Source organism: Prinia subflava, chromosome 8 (assembly GCF_021018805.1).
Source record: "Prinia subflava isolate CZ2003 ecotype Zambia chromosome 8, Cam_Psub_1.2, whole genome shotgun sequence".
NCBI classification, from domain to species: Eukaryota; Metazoa; Chordata; class Aves; order Passeriformes; family Cisticolidae; genus Prinia; species Prinia subflava.
Genome location: NC_086254.1, coordinates 31,074,722 through 31,095,859, shown reverse-complemented (window position 1 = coordinate 31,095,859; position 21,138 = coordinate 31,074,722). Strand labels below are relative to the sequence as shown.

Genomic DNA, 21,138 nt, shown 5'->3' with positions numbered 1-21,138 from the left:
AACCTGCCAGCAGCACAGAAACAAGCACTGGAACCCACCAAAGGGTTTTGTTCTGTAACACAAGGCTCTGCAGAATAAGTTACTCATACTTGAGACATATGTTTGAGGTGATGCAGAAACCGTAATTTTCAGAAAACAGGATCAGGAGTGGAGTGAACAGAAAATGGCATTGGAACAGCCTAAGTCTGGACTGCGGAAATAAGTTCTGTGCTGAATGCCATAGGTTTGAAATAAATATAACCTGTCAGGCAGACAACCAACCAAGAGTTTAGAGCTTCAAACAAGCACACAGGGGATGTCCTGTGATGGGCTGGCAGGGTCTCTGTAATGCAGAGACTCTCCCACAAGAATCTGTACAGAAGGCAGGCTGTCACAAAACAGCCCTCTCTAAGGACTTTCAGCAGCGCTTTCCTCTTGAAAAAATATTAGCTGCTCTGGAAACTCATTAAGATTTAATCACAGAATATTATTCTTGCATATAAAATTGCCACCCAGTGATCCAGAACTCCCCTGGCAGACTCTTTCTGAACCTTAGAGAAGTGGATAAAGTCCTTGGTCAGCTACAAGATACTCAAGGAAATTATTTGTCTACAGGCACGTTAAATATGGAACAAATTTCTACAAAGTATGAGAAATCTTGGCAGGATATTTGGATTGTGATACTGAGAGAAGTGTTGTTCTGCACAGCCCTAAATGTCATGATGCATTTTGAAAAAGCCCTGCATCCTTCTGCCTCTCCAGGGCCAGCTAAAAGCTCAAGCATGAACTGAAGTGCTGATACTTTTGCATCATGACAACTGGAGCAAAGACAAATTATTACACCCCTGGCAGCAGTTCCCCTTTTTTAAAAAACAAAACTTAAAAACTCATCATAGATAATTAGATCAAGAAAGACACGTTCAGACCAGCAGCGTGAAGGTCAGGCAGGGAACACGTCTGTGAAGTGGAGAACAGATTTGCTGTTGGGAATAATTACTGAAATACAATCACAATCCAATTACTGCTGAGTGATAAAACATTTATTTAGAATGAAGTAAACACACCCCTTGTACTCTGCTGCAGCTCAGGCTGCTTGAAGCAGGAGGTAAGTTATTATGGCCAATCATGGCAATGTTTAACACCAACTAATTTTGCAGAAAGACAGGAATTCATAACTAGCCAGGCTAATCTATACACACCTCACTGACAGCCAGCCTGGGTCTCAGTAATTCAGACTTCCTAGGGGGAAGAAAAGAGAAAATCTAAATCATGTTTGTATTCTATTTTGAAGATTACTGTTTGCGGCAGAGGAGACTGTGAAAGCAAATGTTTCACTCCAGTGACACTGGCTGATTCAGTTCTTCTCTATCTACTTTCTAAAAAACTGTTTGCTCAAAACAGAGCTTAATGCAGAGTGTCAGTTAAAATAATCACGCCCATTTCCTCCCCTCTTGTGTTTTACCAAGAACTGCAGTATTTGAATTGGCAGAAGAGATTTGCAGTCCCACCTCTCCAGCATGCCCAGGTCCCACTGGATGGAACCCCTTCCCCCCAGCATGTCAAATGCACCACACAGATCAGTGTTGCGGGTGATAAAAGGAAGAACAGGAAAAATTATGTATCTGTAGAAGGTTTTCTTGCTGTCCTTGATGTCCCTGGCCATATTTAATTCTATCAGGATTTAGCTTTCCTAACCTGATCTCTGGCTGCTCAGACAAACTCTGTATTTCTCCCAGGATACCTGTCCTTGCTTCCACCCTCTGGAGGCTTCCTTGTTGTGGCTGAGTTTGTCCAGGAGATCATTGCTCATCCCTGCAGACCTCATGGCATTTTTGCCTGGCTTCCCCATTGTCAGGATGCATCACTCCTGAGCTTGGAGGAAGTTAGCATTGGATATAAACCAGGTTTTGGGCCCCTTTTCCCTCCACAACTTTATCCCATGGTATTCTACCAAGCTTATTCCTGAAGAGGCCCAAACCTGCTCTCCTGAAGTGCAGGGCAGTGAACTTTCTGTGTGACCTCCTCACTCTCCCAGGGAGAGGATGAGGGGAAATGAGCTGCTGCAAAGGGTAACTCAGCTGAACAAAAGGAAGATTCACAGCAGGGATGGTTGTGCAACAGAATGAGACTGGAGTGACTTTGCAAGGCCTCGAGCAACCAGATCTGACATTGCATTTGTCCCATTCCAGGGACATCAGAGTGAGGAGCACCAGAGCTACCTGCCCACCCAACGCTTTTGTGGCACACGCTCTTCACACCCACCATCAGACACCTCTCACCCTGCAGTCACCTTAGGCCCTGCAAACACAAGCAACATTTAGTCACCAATTTAAATACATTAAGTCACCAATTTAAGTACATTTAGTCACCAATTTTAGTACGTACGTTTCCACACATCAACACATAATACTGCCTCTTAATGCTGCTTTGTTTTTTAACTGATATAAAGCGGAGATTGCTAACTGACAAAAAAACGGAAAAAAAAAAGAGAGATGGTATTATACAAGGAGAAATAGCTGTGATGCAGATCTAAGATATCTGAAATTTCAGTTGCTGCTATGATCTCTGTAGGGGTGTGGATGCAGCAAGACCGACAGAAACGCTCTTGGAGACAGAAAGACATTACACCAAATCAATTATCATCCAGCACAACCGAACTTCTTTTCGTCAATCTTAGCACTTAACAGCAGTGTCATCTTTCCAAAGATGACCTGCTATTAATTCAACACAAGAATCACACCACTATATCTTTAAAATTTTGGTAACAGGCAGCCAAAGTCAAAAATCGATCACTGCTATTTGCAGAGGCAGATGCTGCTGAAAGATGACACCGCACCAAATGTGTCCGTGCCAAAAAGCATTTAACTTCCTAATTTTATAGGGTTAGGCTAAAATATGAACATTTGACAGAAAGTGAGATCACAACTGTGGTAGAGAAGAGCCTTTTATGAGAAGGTCACCCTGTGGTGACAAGAAAGGCTTCACTGTTGCATCTATTTTGGAATCTAAAGAGTTGCTTAGAAGGATGAGCCATGAGAGCTCCCTGGAGCCATTAAAGGTCTATCATTTAGATATGCAGTCATCTTTTAGGAGCTATATTAATTACACAAATGGAACACCACAGCTCTGCTGGGGCTGGTCCAACTGACTGCAGAACTGCAGGTTCAGAGCAGGGAGGGCTGCTCAGAGCTCAGCCTGCGTCCTGGGAAGAGCAGAAGCCCCCCCAGGAAAACTCACAGGTCTTGCCTGGTTTTAAAGTCACATTTAAAAAGTACAAGAACATCAGTACTGTTGTGTCTGAGAACAGAAAAAGGTGTGAAACTCGTGGGTCCAAAGGTGGAGAATGCTGTAAGTTGTGCACAACAAACAGCCCTGTAAACTTTGATTTCTGTGTTATCCTTCAGCACTGGAAAGCAATGTTCAACTGCACGTGGCAGTGTGCAGGCTGGGCCAGTCCCTCCCCAAACACAAACAGCCCAAAAGACAATGACAGGTCCAGGCAGGGCTCTGCAAGAAGCCAGCACTGCATCCTCTCCTCTGCCAGGCTACAGCAAAGGCGACTTGTAAGGAAAAAACTGAACAACAATCCACTCCTTTCCAAAAAATGTCACCTGTCTGAATAGGTGGGGGAATGGGATAGGTCAGTCTTAGAGGCTGACTGCAGCAGGCAAACCACCCCACATGAAGCAAAGGATGACAAAGAAGGTGTGGAGAGCCTCCCAGTCATTTGCATTTCCATATGATGCTGCAGAGAAAGCAGAATGATAAAGAAGAAACAGCCCAGTCAATCAAACCAGCAAGAGATTTTACTTTTCATTCCCAGAGGTTAAGAATATCCACGAAACCAGATCATTTGCTATCATCTAGCCCCACAAATCAAAAGACTCATTTCGTTGATTTTGCCAGATAAGCTCTCACCATTGAAAATTTTCAGAGGCTCACAAGCTTCAAAGGATGCTTTCAAAAAGAAAGGGAGGAGATTTACACAGATCTTCTATCTGAACAAGCTTGCTGAGCAATGAAACTAAAATTTCTGCTTTTCGCTAAAATTATTCTTCTCTACTCACACTTGACATCAGAAGAATCCTTGTTTTATTATTCTTTCCTCTTGAAAGGGATTGCTAAGGTCTACCTGGGGTGGATATTCTGGAGTTACAAAGCTTGTCGTGAGAGGCAGAGTAAGATAACCTCAGGAACACGTTTTGTGTGCACTTTACTCAAGGCAGTTTATACAGTTAATACTTAAATACCTGTTCTTGAAGTCACAATGATTTCCTCCCTATCCCATAAAAATTGGAGCTGGAGTTATGGCTGGGAACAGTCAGGAGATATCGCTACAAATTAATTTACAATGAAGCTGACATAAATCAGCAACAATGAAGTGATCAATTACTACATTAGTGATTTTGAACTAAAAAGTGATCCTTGGTACATGTATGCATTTGTCAAAAATTCAGAGGCTGCAATCTCTACTAAGCCTTATTCCTCACTAGCCTCAGTAAGCTGCTGCTTTATATTCAATTATGTAACTTTAAGATTGAAAATACATACTTAGGATGCACAAAAAAAGTGCCTGTTGGTCATGTGTAAGCAACGCTTCATTAATATTAAATTTCAAATGGAACTGCTGTTTTCCTTGCTTTGGGCTATTTTTTAGAGATCACAGATGAACTTTAGCAGCTGGACAGCATAATTTGTACAGTCTGAAGAGGACTGAGTCATTTTAAGCAGCAGAGCAGGGAGATGTCAAATTACTCAACCAGAGCAAAAATTGCTCCATCATTAATAAGTTCATCTCATGGAAAGAGGAGCTGAAATTTCCTTGTATTAAAAGCAGAACACGTAAGACTTTTTATCTCTTTATAAGGACAAGTCTCCCCATAATTATGGCCTATCTCAAATTAAATCAAACCAAAACACTCCCAACACATTCTGCTATTAATAAGAAACTCCTAAATGAACATTAAAATCAACCTAAATCTCTTAATGAATAAGGTGTGAAAGACATCTAAGGAGAGGAGCACCAACACTCACCCAAAGCTGTAACATCTATAGTGAGAACCCTTCCAAAAATAGGGGAGGAAATCCTCCCAGTAATTGAAGGTACTTAAGGCCAGGTTACCTCCTTTTATATTTCCTCTGTTTTAAATCTCAGACATGATTATAAATATAGAGCAGCTTTCTTCCTACATCCCAGATTTTCAGTGGCCACCTCATGTCTTTCACCTCATTAGCTTGAATTGCTAATTTAGTCCAGCAGCCAGAGCGTGAGACAGGCAGTGAGATGTGAAGGTGCATGGAGAAAGAAGTGAACATTTCCTATTCTGCATCCTCTGCCTCAGCTCCTCACAAATCTCACTGAGAAACAACCTCATCAGCAGGGATGCAGCGATGGAGTCTTCACATCCAGCACCTGTGGGTGACAGCTCAGGCTCCCCAGATGGAACAGAACCAGGCAAGCACTTCCTAACTCCCCTTCTATTCATAAGCCAGAAACTCATTTGCTTATCTAGAGAGAACAGAAAACAGCATTGCAGTGAATATTTTTTTTCCCTGAAGCTTGAAAATCTGCTGGTAGAAACAAATTTGGTTTTGAACTTCTGAAATGAAGGAATTTAAGAGTTTACACTTCTTCTTATTCCTGCTTAGGAGTAAGGCTTTCTCCAGGATTTATTTTGATCCAGTAGGGAGTGAGTTTATTCTTAGAAGAGAGAGGTATGCTCCAGTTTGCCTGTATGTGCAAATGCACAGATGTGCATGGGACAGAGATGTTCTTACTAAGTGATTTACTAATATTCTGTCTCTTGGTTGAGTCTCCTGAAGCACACTGCCTCCTGTACAGTGCTCAGGACCCTGTTAATCACACCTCCCATCTTCTCCAAGAAAAATGCTTCTGTCCAGAAAAAACCACAAAACCTCCCCTACTTTCTATCCCCCACCCTACTAAATACAGGAGTGCTCAATAATAAACTGTCAAAACCAGCAAAAATAGCTGTTAAACACATACATCCTTTCCTCAGTTTCAGTATCTCTGAAAAGACAGATAATTAACTTTGCCTTAGCAATGTCAAAGCTTTGTCAAATGTGCAGGACAACCCAAGGCAGACAACCATCCCCTTTAGATCCTGGATTTACTCTTCATTCTCCAGTCTGCACAGAGCCAGAATTTCAATTACTAGGGCCAGTGTTCAAAAAGAAAAACAAAGCACACAACAAAAACCCCACCACAAAATGACACAACACCTCCCATCCCTCGGAAATGCTGTCTGCATGTTCACACAGCTTAATACTCTTAAGCAAATTTTGTTGGCCACTGCTTATGTCAAGCTTGCCAGCAAGGCTGCTATTAAAAGTCAGAAAGCATTTCTCTGTGCACATTTGTATTCTCCACACCCCAAGAGTGGCAGCAGGATGATTCTTACAGTTTGAGAACAATTTAATCAATGTAGGAGTTTGTATAAGCAGCATGTTATTTAAATGCATAATGCAGAGACTGTTTTATGGTTCAATTATGACTAAATGGACCAATTTGCTTTAAACACAGAACTGCACCACTGGACATTAATAACAGTAAGTAGTGGGAAGCTGCTGCAAAGAGCTTTTACTGTCCATGGAGGAAACCAGAGGCAGAAGTCCCTTTGGCCAATATCTTTGACGCACACATGATGTAAATCCTGACAAGACGTGGAGTTATTCTCCACAGTAGCTGCATGAGCAATTTGGATAACGTGCCACTACACTTCTCTGGACAACTAATGATATTATCACCTATGGCTACCTCAGCTACACAGCAGCAATGCTGGAGTCAATTACAATATTAATGCAATCACATAATCCTTCTGCCACCCATTCTCACTCTGCTGCTCACACTGCAGGTTTTACAGCCATTGCTTTACGTGAAAAATCTCAGGTTAATTCATGGGGAAAAAATGTTTCCTGACTCTTGGCAGAAACATTTCTCTGGCTTAGGTTTAAGTGTCACCCACTGGATGTCTCACACAGCCACCAAGATGACAAGCTTACTCTGAATCATTTTTCAAATAGGAAATTGCCAAGTTTGCATCTTAGCTCATTTAATTTGCTAATGAAGCCCAGTTCCCCCTCAAAAGGGGAAATACTTTTTTAAAATGACACAACCATGCTTAGCAGTGTGGGCATGGTACAAGCACAACAAAACCCAAGCCACCTCAAACTGTGTAAGAATGAAGCCTGGATTTTTTTTTTACTTTGAACATTTACAAACTCTAAAGAATTTTTATCAGCACATTACATTATTGAGGTAGAGATAAATACCAGTGTTATTGAAGCTTCTGGTCTACCTCTGCACCAGACACTGTACTGAATTTGTGCCACAGAACAAAAACCCCACAGCCACCAACCTTCCCCTCTCTCCAGATTCCTCACTCATCTCAGCCCAAACTCCAGACAGCCCAGCTCACTCTACTGCTGCCAGTTCTGCATTCTCCAGGATAATTCACCCATTATTTGATGCTTAAACAAGCAAGATTTACTGTAACAGAGAAAATAAGGCAGACTACAGTACTAGACAAACTAGATCCAATTTCACTTGGATGTGATTGTATTGCACTGTTCAAGGAAGGCAACATTATTATAAAATTATGTTCCATTCTTTAAATCAAAGAGACAAATTCATGCCAAGGTTCCACTATCTAAACAAATACAGCAACTTGTAAAGCAGAAAAAGGAAGAGTGAAAGCATAAAGAGTAAAAAATGCTTCACAGTTTACTAGCACTATATATCCTCTCATAGAAAAAATTAAAAAGGACATTTGCAGACATATTAACAGCTCCAAAGTTATTCCAGCTCTCAAGCACAATGGAAACGTCTGTTATTACAAATCATTGCTCATCTGTAGCTCTCCAGCTACATTTAAAGTTTTCCTGGAATAGTTTAACTGCAATCCATAAGTAATCTTTCAGCAATCGATTTCGACGTAAAATGTGTCGCAGCACAATTTAGTATCTGCAGTCTCAGGCAATCACTTGAGTGCTTTCAGAATGTGTAACAGAATGTCACTGTGACATTTTTAATGCTGCCTGACTATTTATATTGAGTGCCCAGAATAAAGCCAAGCAAATGAAAGAATTTAAGCAAACACAATTACGGCTCAATTGACTGCGAAACAAAACTTCCCCTACAATGTACAATACTGGAATTTAAGATTCCTCAGAGCCTAAGAAGTCACAAATTGATTTATGCAAGAATTGCTTTCAAGTCTACTGGAAGTTGTTTGCACTTTCAAGTCTATTGGAAGTGGTTTGCTAGAGATTTCTAAGACAATCCTATCTATAAAACACTGAAATACAACACTTTAAACACTTTTTACATTAAACAGAAATACAACCAAACAACAAACTAGTTAAGACAGATTTATTTTTTTTAATTAGAAAGAAGGGCTAGAACACAACTTCAGAAGCCTGCATTTAAGAAGTCCAGGACACCTAGGGAAGCTATAATGCCATGTAAAAAAAAACAAACCAGAAGTTTTTTATTGACTTAAAAATAGGTTCTATGGTGAGTCATGACACAAACTGCCAAAAAATATATAGATGTCCTTAAAAATATGATTCAATGAAGTTCCTTAAAACTCAGTTGTTCTCAAACAGCATTATTATATTTATATTTAGGATTACAAAAAAGCACTTTCTCCAGAGGATTCTGCAGGAGGCTGATGAGCTTTAGGGCTAAATGCATTTAACTGAATGTTATGAAAATGTAAATGGCAAGCTGAAAAATGGAGCTGCAGGGAATTCCAATGAAGGGCAAGCTGCCTTGCATCCCCAAAACAACTGAGAACTGCTCCGTGCAGCAGCCAGCATTTCAGAGTTACACCACCAAAGGAGGAGAAGGGTGTTAAGGTAAAATTACCATTTTCAGTAACATCATTAACATTCACAAACCAGATTTGCTGGAATGAAGCTACAAGCAGGCAGAAGGCAGCACAACCTGCAGCAGACTGGGTTCCCTGGGCACCACTGTGGGCAGCCCACGGGCATGGAAGGGGTCCCTGTGCCCACCTCCAGAACCTCAAAATGCCACCTGCAGCACCTCTGCCACACACCTGCCTGTGACACCCTGCACAGCAGCAGCTGAGGAACAGGGAGCTCTTACAGAGCCTGGAGCCTGAGGAGGGTTTAAAATAAAAACTCCACTTTCCAGTCACGGAGCTCTCGAGGTGTCTGAGCTTGTTGAGGAGCTCCCTCTTGAGGGTAGAGCTGCCCTGTGGTAAAGGCAGCGCTGCATCCTCATAACCCATTCTGCTCAGAGGCAGAGCGTGTCCTTGCTAAAGAGACACTATCAAAGGCATCTCCTGGAGCCTCTGAACACCACAGACAGCACCAGCAGGGTTTGAGTTAAAAGCACTGCAGCCTTAGGAAGATAGTGAGAAGATAAGCACATGTCGAACACCAAAGATAAACTCAAGAGGTGCTTTACTTACCCAGTGCAGGAGCACCAGACAGCAAAACCTCTGATATTGTGAGCCATGAAATGGAACAATACACACTGATGATGAGAAACTATCAGTGCTGGCTGTTGGTAAAGAAACTGCAGCTTCACCAGGTTTTTTTAATACTGTTGAAATGTCCCCTCCTTTGGATGACATTTGGGCTGCTTTAAGCATCCATCCATCTCCTCGCTTGACCAACCTTGTTCCACCACACCGTTGTCTTTGCTGCCCCAAGCTGCTACATGGACTGGCAATGCTGGGTTTTAATGTGCTGAATCATGTTTATCAAAGCTTGAAAAAATCTTTAGAAGGATTCTGCTGAAATCTCCCTCCCAAACCCATCATTGTTTCACAGACATCAATGGACCCTGACAGGGAAGAAGCTTTCAGCAACAAATTTCTTGAGGAAAGGATTTTTCCAAAATCCTGTGAAGAACAGCCAAAGGTTCAATATTAGATGGCCAAGAAAGTCTTTGGAAGCAGTGCCAGAGCCAAAAGAACAAGCCTTGCACGTGATGGTCATACTTGAGTACTGCTAAGCCCTCAGTCAGCACCTTCCCCAGTCTTTGAGCAAACAAACAGCCAGGCTGGCCAGCTGAGTCACCCCTGGCTACCTCTGCCTCAGGACTGTGAGGTTAACAAACCAGCAGGAATGGCTTTCCATGAGAATCCGTAATTCAGAAAAGATTCCTTTTCTTGTAGTCATACTTTTCCAGGAAAGCTCTCCCTGCCATTTCTTCAACCAAAGAAACATTTTCAACCCTTTCCCAGCTCAAGCTGTAAGGCCTTCCATAGACTATCAGTCACATAATTTTAAATCTCACATCCTCTGACAAGGCTTGTGGCTTCAGTAAGCTTTCCTGGTTTAGGACAGCATGGATTTCAGCTTGAATGTGTGAAACAGCAGCACAGCTCGTTGGGTTGTCCTCAGTGACTACACCAGAGAAGCACACCAGTCTGGAGAGATCCAACCCCTCCCACTGCATGTCCTGCTGGGATGAAGCCTGCAGTGTATTTGTCATTTTATCAATCTGTCCCTTCATTGAATGCATCACTCCTAAAACAGACTGACTGCTTTCAGAGGCCAGGGTACAGCCAGATCACCACTAAAGCAACACACATTTTGTGATTAACCACTTGTTAGAGTCGCCTTTGATATTCTGTGAAAAATAAAAAACCCAGCAAAATACAGCTCACAAAAAACCCCAAAACTACTAGCTAGAATGAGATCTTATTTGATTAACACAAAAGCTTGTGGAAATTGTCCACTTCAGCTATACCCAGTGCAAGACTACAAAGCATGGCTTGAAACTTGGACCTAGAAAGGTTTCTCTACTGCCAGAGGGCACTGACCAAGGAGTTTTGGCTGCCTACAACCAAAAGACACAATCATCTACCAAAAATATCACAGCAGGTTTGGAATACATATCACAGCCCACACGAAGATTTCATATTCTGGAAGTCAGAGGTGTTTTCTTACTTTTCATGGTGCCCTCCTCCTCTTCCTCCTCGGTGTTGATGACCATTGTGCCCAGCTGGGACTCCAGGGTGCCATCGTGCTCTATCATGGTGTTGGCTCCATCACTCATGGTGTTCACAGCTCTGATTGTGCCAGTTTCATCTCCACTCGCCCTCACCATGGTGCCCGAGTCTGTCTCATCCTCCTCCTGTTCAAACATGTCACAAAAGCAGATTTTACTGATGGTGGTGAAGCCCCATGTAGATTGTCTGTATTTAAGGACACTGGCAAGTCACATGAATTCAGAGGTTTTTACAGACACACACAGAGGCAACGTTTGGTTTATGCACTTTGTTCTCTCCCTGTAATCTCCAAACAGGTAATGAAAACTAATGAATAATTTCTGCCAGCATGATAACTCAGAGAACAGATAAATCATCAGTGCAAGTTGTATCTTATTTCTGAGCTGGTGAAGTGTCCGAGTGTCTAAGAGTGGATTAGAACACTCAGTCACTCATGAGTGTTTCTATTCATGCAGGCAGTTCCGAGAGCTGCCTAAGCCCTAGGCTGGCCTAAGTCTGGAGAGTAGGTGGCACATGGAAAGAAATGCCCCTTATCCTGTTTTTTTTTCTAACATTTAGGTAGCTTTACTCATTATAAACATCAGAAGCACTGAAGAAAAACGAACTACATTTGCAGATCTTTTAAAACGAATCAAATAAATTATCAAAGTTTGGTAACCTTTTCCAATGAAAATTACTTTTTATCTTTCCACTTGTTTAAAGGGACTAATAACAAAAGTCGGAATTACTCCTGCCAAGGCTTTGGAGACTGATTCTGTAGGAAAACACAATCTCTTCAAATCAATTCCGGCAGAACAACTTCCTGGCAGAGTCATGGTAGCCAAAGGTGGCAGTTTCATCAGGTGGCGTGTGCTTCACTAAGTGTGACTAAGATTGAATGAAGAACAGGGTCAAGATTTCCACAATCCATTTGGTTTCTTGGAAATGTGGCCCAGCTTCCCAGCTGCATGAACAGAAATCCTTTTCTGGATTTACAGTAGTTTCTAGGCACCTCACCTTAGATGAGATGCTCATGTGTTGCTCTCAGGATGGAGTTCCCATTCTTTATGTGACCGTGGCCTTACTGACCTGTGTTAGTGTTAGAAGGAAAACACACAGGTATTGCACATCAAGCTCTAATACTCCATCTCAATGTCATGGAAAGAGAGAAGTCACCTCTCCACCTTCTGGTGTCCCCAGCATTTTACCTGTTGTGTCAAGGGTGTCTATAAAATCTACTTTCCAACCTCAAAACCAATAGCAAGAGAGGAGAAAACTACACGAGATGTTAACAGAGGAGAATTAATTTTGTGTGGAGTTGAGTAGGTGAGAGGAAGTAATAAATTTGTTAGCTACACATCGTTTAACAAAGGACTACATCAGAAGTTTTCACAGCCCTTGGGAAGTGTTTGGGAAGCTTTTCTGCTAGCAGACACAGAGCAGAGAAGCTTCAGGAAAACACACACACCAACAGAGAGGACTCAACTCCAGCACACAGACACCACCTCTCAGCATTGTGACCCCAGATCAGTCAGAAATGAGGAAGGGATGGCAAGGACAGAACTCAGGGGAGGGACAGTACTCATAGAATTGACATTGTGGCAACATGACCAGTAAAGTTACTTCCACACTGAATAAACATCCAGTCCTAGACTGCAAAACCAGATGCACAAAGTGTTCAGCACAGACACCATGGACCATGCTGCTCAAGTGTCACCCCTGGGCAGGGCTGGCATACACTGCCTTGTGTTGCCCATTTCATTTATTCAGGCTGAAGCAGGCAGAGGCTCAGAAACCAGTTTTCAACATGCTTCCCAAATTCACATGCTGTAACCACTGAGACAGAGAGCCAAACTGAAATTCACAGCAAGCCCTGAGCACTTCCCATGCCCTCACCTCAGGCTTCTGTCGGTTGTTCTTGTGTAGAAGAAAGTTTCTATAAGGGATGTTCTAAAGCACAATAGTAAAACAACACAACAGACTTATATCACAGTGCATCAGAGATGATATTATTATTCTATACGAGGAGAGCAGTCTAAGATCTGAACCTACAATGAAAAAATCCTCACTAGTGCATGAATAATATAACCCAATTGGGAAAATGAATCAAATCTTCTGCATACAGCACCTTGTAGACCTATTCAATCCCAGCTCTCAAGCTACCCTGTAAGGTGAACAGTACCCCACACATGCTGCCTGTCCTACTCAAATACAGCGTGAGCAGAGACCAAGCATTGGGTTACACAGTCATAAAGCAGAAAACCCCAGAACTAAGTCAAACCCACTGGCAATTCCACAAAATATTGCCAAAAAAACCCCAAAGCAGTTAAGCCTTATGAAAGGAGCAAGAGTTTGGACTTTGCACACTGCTGCTATTAGGAACTCACTGAATTTTCTTCATCCTCTTGGTCGAGTTCCCGCTGTTGTGCCTCTTGGCGTTTCAGCTTGATGTCCATGGCTTCATTGATCAGGTCCCGCAGGATTGATACTCCTTTGGCACTTTTAACAAATGGGTGCTGAGAAATATTTTAAAAACAAATAAGCACTGCATCCGAAGCAGGATGGAACAGTAAAACACTGTTACTATGGCCTACTTCAAATCAAATTAAAGGTTTAACTTGAAATATCACTAAAATAAAGATGCAGTTTGGCACAGGAGGGAGATCTTCCACCCTCCAAAGAAGATCAAGCTCCAAGGGCACAACTGATGTGAGACCTTGGCTCATCCACCTCCCACTGCTCTGCTTAGTGCTTTCCTTAGCTTAGCTGTCAAGAACCAATTACACAGACCATTACCATGCCTGGGACACTCTGAGCAACCACTTACATTTAGTCTGCTCTGTTTTGTGTTTTAAGAGACAGTTTCTTGGCAGTGCTGGTGGGAATTCAAAAGTAAAACAACAAATCCAAACCAAACAAAACCAGTAAACCAACAACAAACCCTGAAAGCCAAAACAACAAAAACAACCCAGAGAAGACAAAGGAAGTTGAAGTCAGACTGGTTCTTAGAGAAGAACTGAAAAGTTGAAGTTGAGCGTGAGATTTTTAAAATGAGTTATTAAAAAGTAAAATCTGTAGTGAGCAGGAGCAGCAAGAAATGAAACCAACATCTCCAGAGCCACAGAGCACAGCCTACCCTGGGCAAGCCTCCCCCAGAGCTTATGGACCCCTAAGGAAAGGCAGACCTGCAGCAGCTGTGTGGCAGTGGCTCTCTGCTCCGGGCTCTTCACGAGACACTGCCTCACAAAGTCTGTGAAATTGTCTGACCACAGCTCTGGTTTCCGGAATGTTGGAGGGGGATTGGTGGGAATCATGAAAATTGCCTGAAAGCAGAAGAATATTTCAGATTTCCACAACAAAGCTTAAAACCAAGAATTTAATGTAAATAAACCCAAACACATGCTGGTACTGAAGAACAGTGGACTTTTCAAGGTGTTGCCTCTGAGGAGTTTTGCCAATGTTACACACAGATCTCTTCACAGGGATCAAGTAGCAGGAAAACAAACTTTTCTCACTAGGTGCTCACAGCTGACTGAGCCATTATGTGCCCCAAAGGTGTGAAACCGACATTTTTCAGTCTTTAAAATTTGTGCTTGCATTAAAAAAAAAAATCCACTTTGGATAATCCAGCTGAAATCATCTTTTACATCCAACACAGAGCGACAGCTATGTCTTAATAGAAGAGAATTGTGATTTTTTTTATTCCCATGCAGCTACTTCCTGACGAAGACCTGTTTTTAATTTAATCAACAGTACAAAGAACTAACAGAAAACAACTTGTTCTATACATTAAAAGCAAGGTTACATGCTGATAAGGGATTCAGCCAGCTATGACATCAAACCTCTTCCATACAGCAATGCATTTAAGGCCACAGTCCTTACCCTCATGGGATGAATATCTGCATAGGGTGGCTTTCCTTCAGCCATTTCTATTGCAGTGATTCCCAGGGACCAGATGTCTGCCACACAATTATACCCAATTTCCTGAATCACTTCTGGAGCCATCCAAAATGGGGTCCCTATGACTGTGTTCCTCTTTGCCATGGTGTCCTGAGGAGAGAAGGAGAAAGATCCAAACAATGGCAACTGTAGCACCACAAACAGTCATTAATGAATTATCACCCTAATTATCTTGCACGCATGCAGATTATTCGACACAGCAGGACTAGAAAATGGAATTCTGCAATGAACAATTAAAATGTGCTCACAGAACTTAAAAGTATCATAAAGAAAGCAGCAAATGCTATTGCAAACCATTACTTAGTTGTAACAGCTTCCACAGAGGAAGATCTGCTCTGATCTGCTGCTGGTTTAGCATCTCACGTTGATGCAAAGTGCTAAAAAGCAGCTATGAACAATTTGTCCATCTCCACAATCCCATCACTCCCACCCAGGTTAAAAGGATAAATTAAAATGTACACAGCCACCCTGGGTTTACTTACTGTAAGCTGTCCTGCCACTCCAAAATCAGCAAGTTTAGCAAGTCCCTCTGTATTTAGCAATATATTTCCAGCTTTGATGTCCCTGTGTATTTTCCTCATAAAATGCAGGTACTCGAGTCCTTTCAGTGTGGATTGCACTATTGTAGCAATTTCCTCCTCTGTGAGCTGAAGAAGGGAAGAGTTACTGCCAACATAGAGTGGCTGAGACACAGCACCACTGTGCTTTGGTCTGTATTTTACTGAGATTCACTAATTGCCATTTAATTGCCTTCATTAAAGGTTGCCATAGCAATGGGGAATTAGTTAGTGCCTTACAGCATTATGTAGCAGGATTAGATCACAACCAGCACACATATACACACTACCACATTTCAAATGTCATAACCCTTTCTCAACTAGTAATTCTTATCCTGCAAAACCAAAGTAAGGCAAAGTAGGGTCTTGGAATCAATCTGGGTTTTCAGGAAAGCCAACACACCAAAACCTGCTCCACCAATTAAATTATCCAGATAGCCAAAACTCAATGTAATCAGTTTTCTCATTTTCAGAGGAACAAAGGACCTGCATCTCAAGTTATGGCCCATGGTTGTGTCAGGCACTGAACACTGAGAATTATGCCCCAACTACTCAGCTTCCTTGAGCTGCTGGACACCCAGACTCCCATGCACACACCCAAAGGAGAAAGGACGTACAGTTTTGTTTCGTAATCGAATAATGTCAGACACAGATCCAGCACCACAGTACTCCATGACTATCCACAGGTCTGTGTTCTTAAAATAGCTGCCGTAGTATTTCACCACATGAGGGCTAGGAAAAAAGAAGGATAAAACAAAGGGTCAAGCACCAGTAACCAGCATCACTGAATAATCACAATACACTGCAGAGATCCTAAATATGTTTTAGAAACTCGGTGCTGAAGTGCCACTGAAACCCAGACCAGAAGTATTCCAGAACACCCCAAATTCTGCACAGGGCTCTCCAGTCCTGCCAAGCCTGTTTCCACAGCAGGGCTCATATGACCTGCCAGAAAGTCACTCCAAGGAGCTAAAGTGTCCAACAAATCCCACGGAAACAGGGAGCATTAGCCTTCAGTCTGAACCAGGTTACAGCAGGGTCAGTGCTGGGGCAGGACAAGGGAATGGGAAACAGCCCACAGCAGTCCCTGGCTGCTACAGAACATTTGCAAACAAAGGGAAACATTAAATAAAGCCCATAATTTGCTGTAAAATAGCTGTCATGCTCATTGAGACAAATGTTCCTTCACTACCACATGAACCTACTTGTCTCTTCAATTTAGTCCAGGCTATATTTTAGGATCCCAGTACAACCCAAGACTCTGTCTCAGTCAGCTATCTGGCTGCCCAAAAAACAAACAACCTAGTAAAGTACAGAGTTCAGAAAAACCACATGTCCTCTGGAAAAGGAAAGCAGAAACTAACAGAAAGATTGTCCCTGATTTGATGGAAATGGAGCTAAGGAACAAAAGTGTGTTTAATCTATTCTCTGCTGAACATTTTCTAATGAAAAAAACTTTAAAACTAGCAAGTCAGTGACACTGCACAGTGACCCTTAATGCTTGCACAGAAAATGTGATGCTCCAGTGATTCACTCCCTCTGCTGTTCACAACTGTAAGGTCTCACTTCAGGCCTTACAATACTAATATTTAATTTAAGAGAAAGTAGTAATGCATTTCAAGTTATGCAGTAAGATTTTTCAGGAACAATTTCTTTTCAAGGTACACTCTGCTGCCTGCTCCTAAGTCATCTTTATTTAACTACAGTGAGAGTGGAATGTAATAGAGTAAGTGACTGGGACCACAGTTTTATACTGCTCATGTAATTTATTTTAAATGGCTTTCCACACAGGAGGTCCTTCAAAGTAGTGTTTCCTAATGTTTCCAGATTCATAATACCAGAGAAATGAGTGTATTTTAAACCTTCAGCCTCAGACTTTGAGAGGGTCTTCCCTACCCACAAGCTTTTCACTGGCCAAGTCACTGCCACATCTTTTCCTATAAAATCATGCACAAAGGGGGCCAACCATCAGCCCACAGAGCTGGCAGCAGGTTATTGTGAGGATGCTCAGGCCAGCAGATAGCCTGTACTGCAGCAGAGCCTGCACAGCAGAGCAGGGCCAGGACGGGCTGTCCTGCCACCCGAGCAGGCGACAGCGCCGAGGCTGTGCACATGCAAGAGCAGTCATGCATTAGTGGCTCCCATCCACGTGCCCTTTAAAAAAGAAACAAAAAACCTCCCTCTAACAGTTTTCTGTGCCTTGCTGGGAAGCCCGCAGCCCTGTGGGCAGGGGAGCTGCTGCTCAGCACACACACACAGTCAGGTTCCCCCTGTCCAAGAGGCGACGGTGCCCGGGCAGAGCGGCAGCGCCTGCTTGGCACAGGCTGGCAGCGAGTGCAGGGTTACTGCCCTCAGCTCAGTGCTCTCTCCTGCTGCAAGCTACATTTCCTGCTCTCTTACCTTTGCACTACACAAATGGTCAGCTAAGGTGACTCAGGTGAGACGAGGTAACTCGATTGTACAAGTCCAGCCTTTTAAAAAACATTTAAGGCAACATCATGGCTTTTATTTGATTAAATGCCAGGTCACAGGTGATACTTTTCCTTGCATCCCAATAAGTGATTTACAGCACACCCTTACCTGTCACACTGCTGCATTATGGATATTTCCTTTATGATCTCTTGCAGGTCAGATTCCACGGGAACTTGTTTAATTGCGACAACTTGACCTGTTTCTTTATGGATGGCTTTGAACACACTGCCATAAGAACTACAAAACAAAACATTGAACAAACACTGACTATAAAAATGCAAATGTTATGGTTGTGTTTTTTGCAAGTGTAGCCATCAGGTAAAACATTAATTATCCTTTTATTAAAAATATTTTGTATTTTAATGTAAATCAACTCACTAACTACTAAACACTGTAATACAAGTAAGTCAGCACACTGAGACAGTGAGGAAAGAGCACACCATCATTACAGTGACCATAGCTTTAGAATGGCCTTTTGCACAAATTCAACAACTAAAATTGTCTTTTTCTAGCACGGAGTACAAGCTGAGCATCAGGAAGAACGACAGCTCTGGTCAGAGAGGTTTGCTTCTTCCTGTCAGATATCATCACCCTTATTTCCAACTTCTTTACTTACAGCAGCCAGGTGGATTTACAACTCAGCCTTTTCAAACAAACTGCTGAAGGCAGTGGACATGTCACTCCTGGAGTGTTCCATGCTGCTCTGCCTCACCAAGGGCACGGTGTCACTGAAGTTCACTTCCACCAGGCACATCAAGAGGTACCAGGGATGAGCTACAACATCTCTCAAGTTCCCACAGAGCTCTACCAGCTCCAGGCTGGCATTTTTCAAGAACTTTTTAACTCCCTACTGCTGACCCATAATGTGCTATTCGGATGAAGATACTGCATTCTTGGGAAACAAATTCTTTACTCTGTTATTAACCAAACACTGTCTCTATGTTGGTAGCTACCTTTCAGAAACAGGACCATGACAAAAGTGAAACATCAGAGTCCACTGAACACACCTCTGTTATGCAGATGTGTTCCTAGAAAAATGTACACTGGAACACAACACATACCCTTCTCCAAGCTTCTCCAGGACATCAAATACTTCTTCAGGTTGTTTGGTTAAACTGTCTTCATCTAATTTCTTCAGCTGCCTGTATGGGTAAGGAGAAAGAAATTATTACATTTAACTTTATGGCAGTTTGGGCTCTGCTGAAACAGAAGAATAAATGGTACCTCTTAAACATACAAAAGGTTTGGCATGAAGTAAATTGATCATGAAGTAAGTTTATTTCACCTCATGAGGAGACTGAATATTATCAGCACCCAATAGTGAAAAAGCACTGGGAATTACAAAGAACAGAATGTGAGCATGCATACAAATCTACAGCTCCTCTTGGCAGAAATCAGTTTCAGGATCTGTATGCTGGTGGTCACACCTCAGCACGGCAGAGTCCGGAAGCCATTGAACATATCTCCTAAATTTCAATATCTGAAAGGGAAGGATACCTACCAAGGCCATAAAAAAGGGAACATCATCTCCCCTGATGCTCAGAGTATGTGTGGAATAGATTTGCTGGGGGACAGAGGAAATGTTGCTCTCACCTGTACATTTTTAAAATCAGAACTTCAGATCTTAACTTCATGGGCCTGGGCATATACTAGGAAAACTCTATCAGGAAAAAGGAAACTGTATCTGACTCTCAGGATCTTAATGCCATCCCTCTTAAATGTATGGCTAATAAGAGTCAGTTGAAATAATTTCTAGGAATAAAAACCTGCCATGTGCCGTGATTCTTCACGTGGCCCTCCTTCCTCCCAGTACAGCTTTTAGGGAGATTCCATACACAAAACAACAAGAAGATCAATCATATTTGTTTGAGTCTACACTGGAGAGCTGTTCACCAAACCTCCTGAAACAGCTATGGACTACATAACAAAAAGGTCTGAAAACAGGATTTTATTGTCAGTGGTAAAGTATCCAACAGCCCACAAACAAGTGCTCTTTCATTTTCCCATGAACTAAAAAAAAATCTGAAACAACAATAAACAAAACCAAAAACCAGCCAACAAAACCCCCTCCAAGCTCCCTAAACCAGCTCATACAAGTTTTTGAAACACAGAAACTTAAGAGTCTCAGAGTTCTTAGCACTGACTGGTGTTCAAAGTAAAACACGTGTGGCTGCATGCAACTGCAAATCACTCCTGAAAGATCTTACAGCTGCTGCTAAGGATCAGGGCTCCAGTCACAGGAATACTCATTTTTATACTAGATATATAATCTTTTCCCCCAATTTCTTCAGAAACAAAGTGAAAAACCATTAATTGATCCCTGGCTGTTATGGTTCTGTACAAAAGCCACACGGGAGGAGCAGCTCATGCATGGAGCACATACAATGGCTTCCTGAAGCAGAGGAAACATTATATAGAAGCAGACTCAGGAAGTGGTGAAATACTGAAAGTAGCTGCTAGCTTCCCTGCTCAGATAAGCATTAAACAATTTACTCGTCCCTGTGAAAATGGAGAGGGAAGAGGGTGTGGGAAAAGGGGAAAGCCAAGTAATTCATGCACCAGAAAACACATAAGCCACCATTTCCAAGGAGCCCAAAAAGTGGCGATGCAAGAGGCAGACCCTTCTTGTTAAAGCTGAGGTCTAAATTCTGCTGGCACAAAGCGGGGGGGGGGGGGGGGGGGGAAAGGCTTTTCATACACCCAAACAAAATAACCAGACAACTACTGCACTTGCAGCAAACAGCCCAATTTCTGCTGCAGACCAGGAGCCCAATTATTGTGCCTTGTCCTGTTCCATGGAGTGCACTCACTGCTGACACACTGCCGCTCTCCTGGGTGTTTATACCACACACATCCAACAGCAACACAAACCCAATCTCACCTCTGTTGTTATTCAGATCTAATCTTAATCACCTGCCCCGCGATAAGCAATTAGAGAATATAACCAAGCACTTTTTTTTTTTAAAGAGAACATACATCCCTGTTTAACCAAACGGGCCAATGCCACTGGGGACCGGCGCCTGCAGCTTCCTTTGTTCGCTGCCGAAGCGTTCCCTGGGCCAGCTGCGAACCCCTGATAGGATTCTGACACTGACACTTCATTCAAGCTGCCGCCGGCCTCCAGCTCTGCCCCGCAGCCCTGGCAGCCCGAGATAGGGGACTCAGGGCTCCGAGCGGGG

General features: G+C 42.6%; 1 protein-coding gene across 1 annotated transcript in view; it reads right to left on the bottom strand.

The window, feature by feature from the left end:
* The window catches only part of STK4 (serine/threonine kinase 4), a 45,972-nt gene that overhangs the window by 24,219 nt on the left and 615 nt on the right, over positions 1 to 21,138 (bottom strand). Inside the window, exons 2-9 of the mRNA XM_063404611.1 lie at positions 19,021 to 19,101; positions 18,068 to 18,196; positions 16,105 to 16,219; positions 15,413 to 15,577; positions 14,853 to 15,020; positions 14,156 to 14,293; positions 13,358 to 13,486; positions 10,930 to 11,116 (exon numbers count right to left, since the gene is read on the bottom strand). Coding sequence (XP_063260681.1) covers positions 10,930 to 11,116; positions 13,358 to 13,486; positions 14,156 to 14,293; positions 14,853 to 15,020; positions 15,413 to 15,577; positions 16,105 to 16,219; positions 18,068 to 18,196; positions 19,021 to 19,101 — 1,112 coding nt within the window. The remainder of the gene's footprint in view (positions 1 to 10,929; positions 11,117 to 13,357; positions 13,487 to 14,155; positions 14,294 to 14,852; positions 15,021 to 15,412; positions 15,578 to 16,104; positions 16,220 to 18,067; positions 18,197 to 19,020; positions 19,102 to 21,138) is intronic.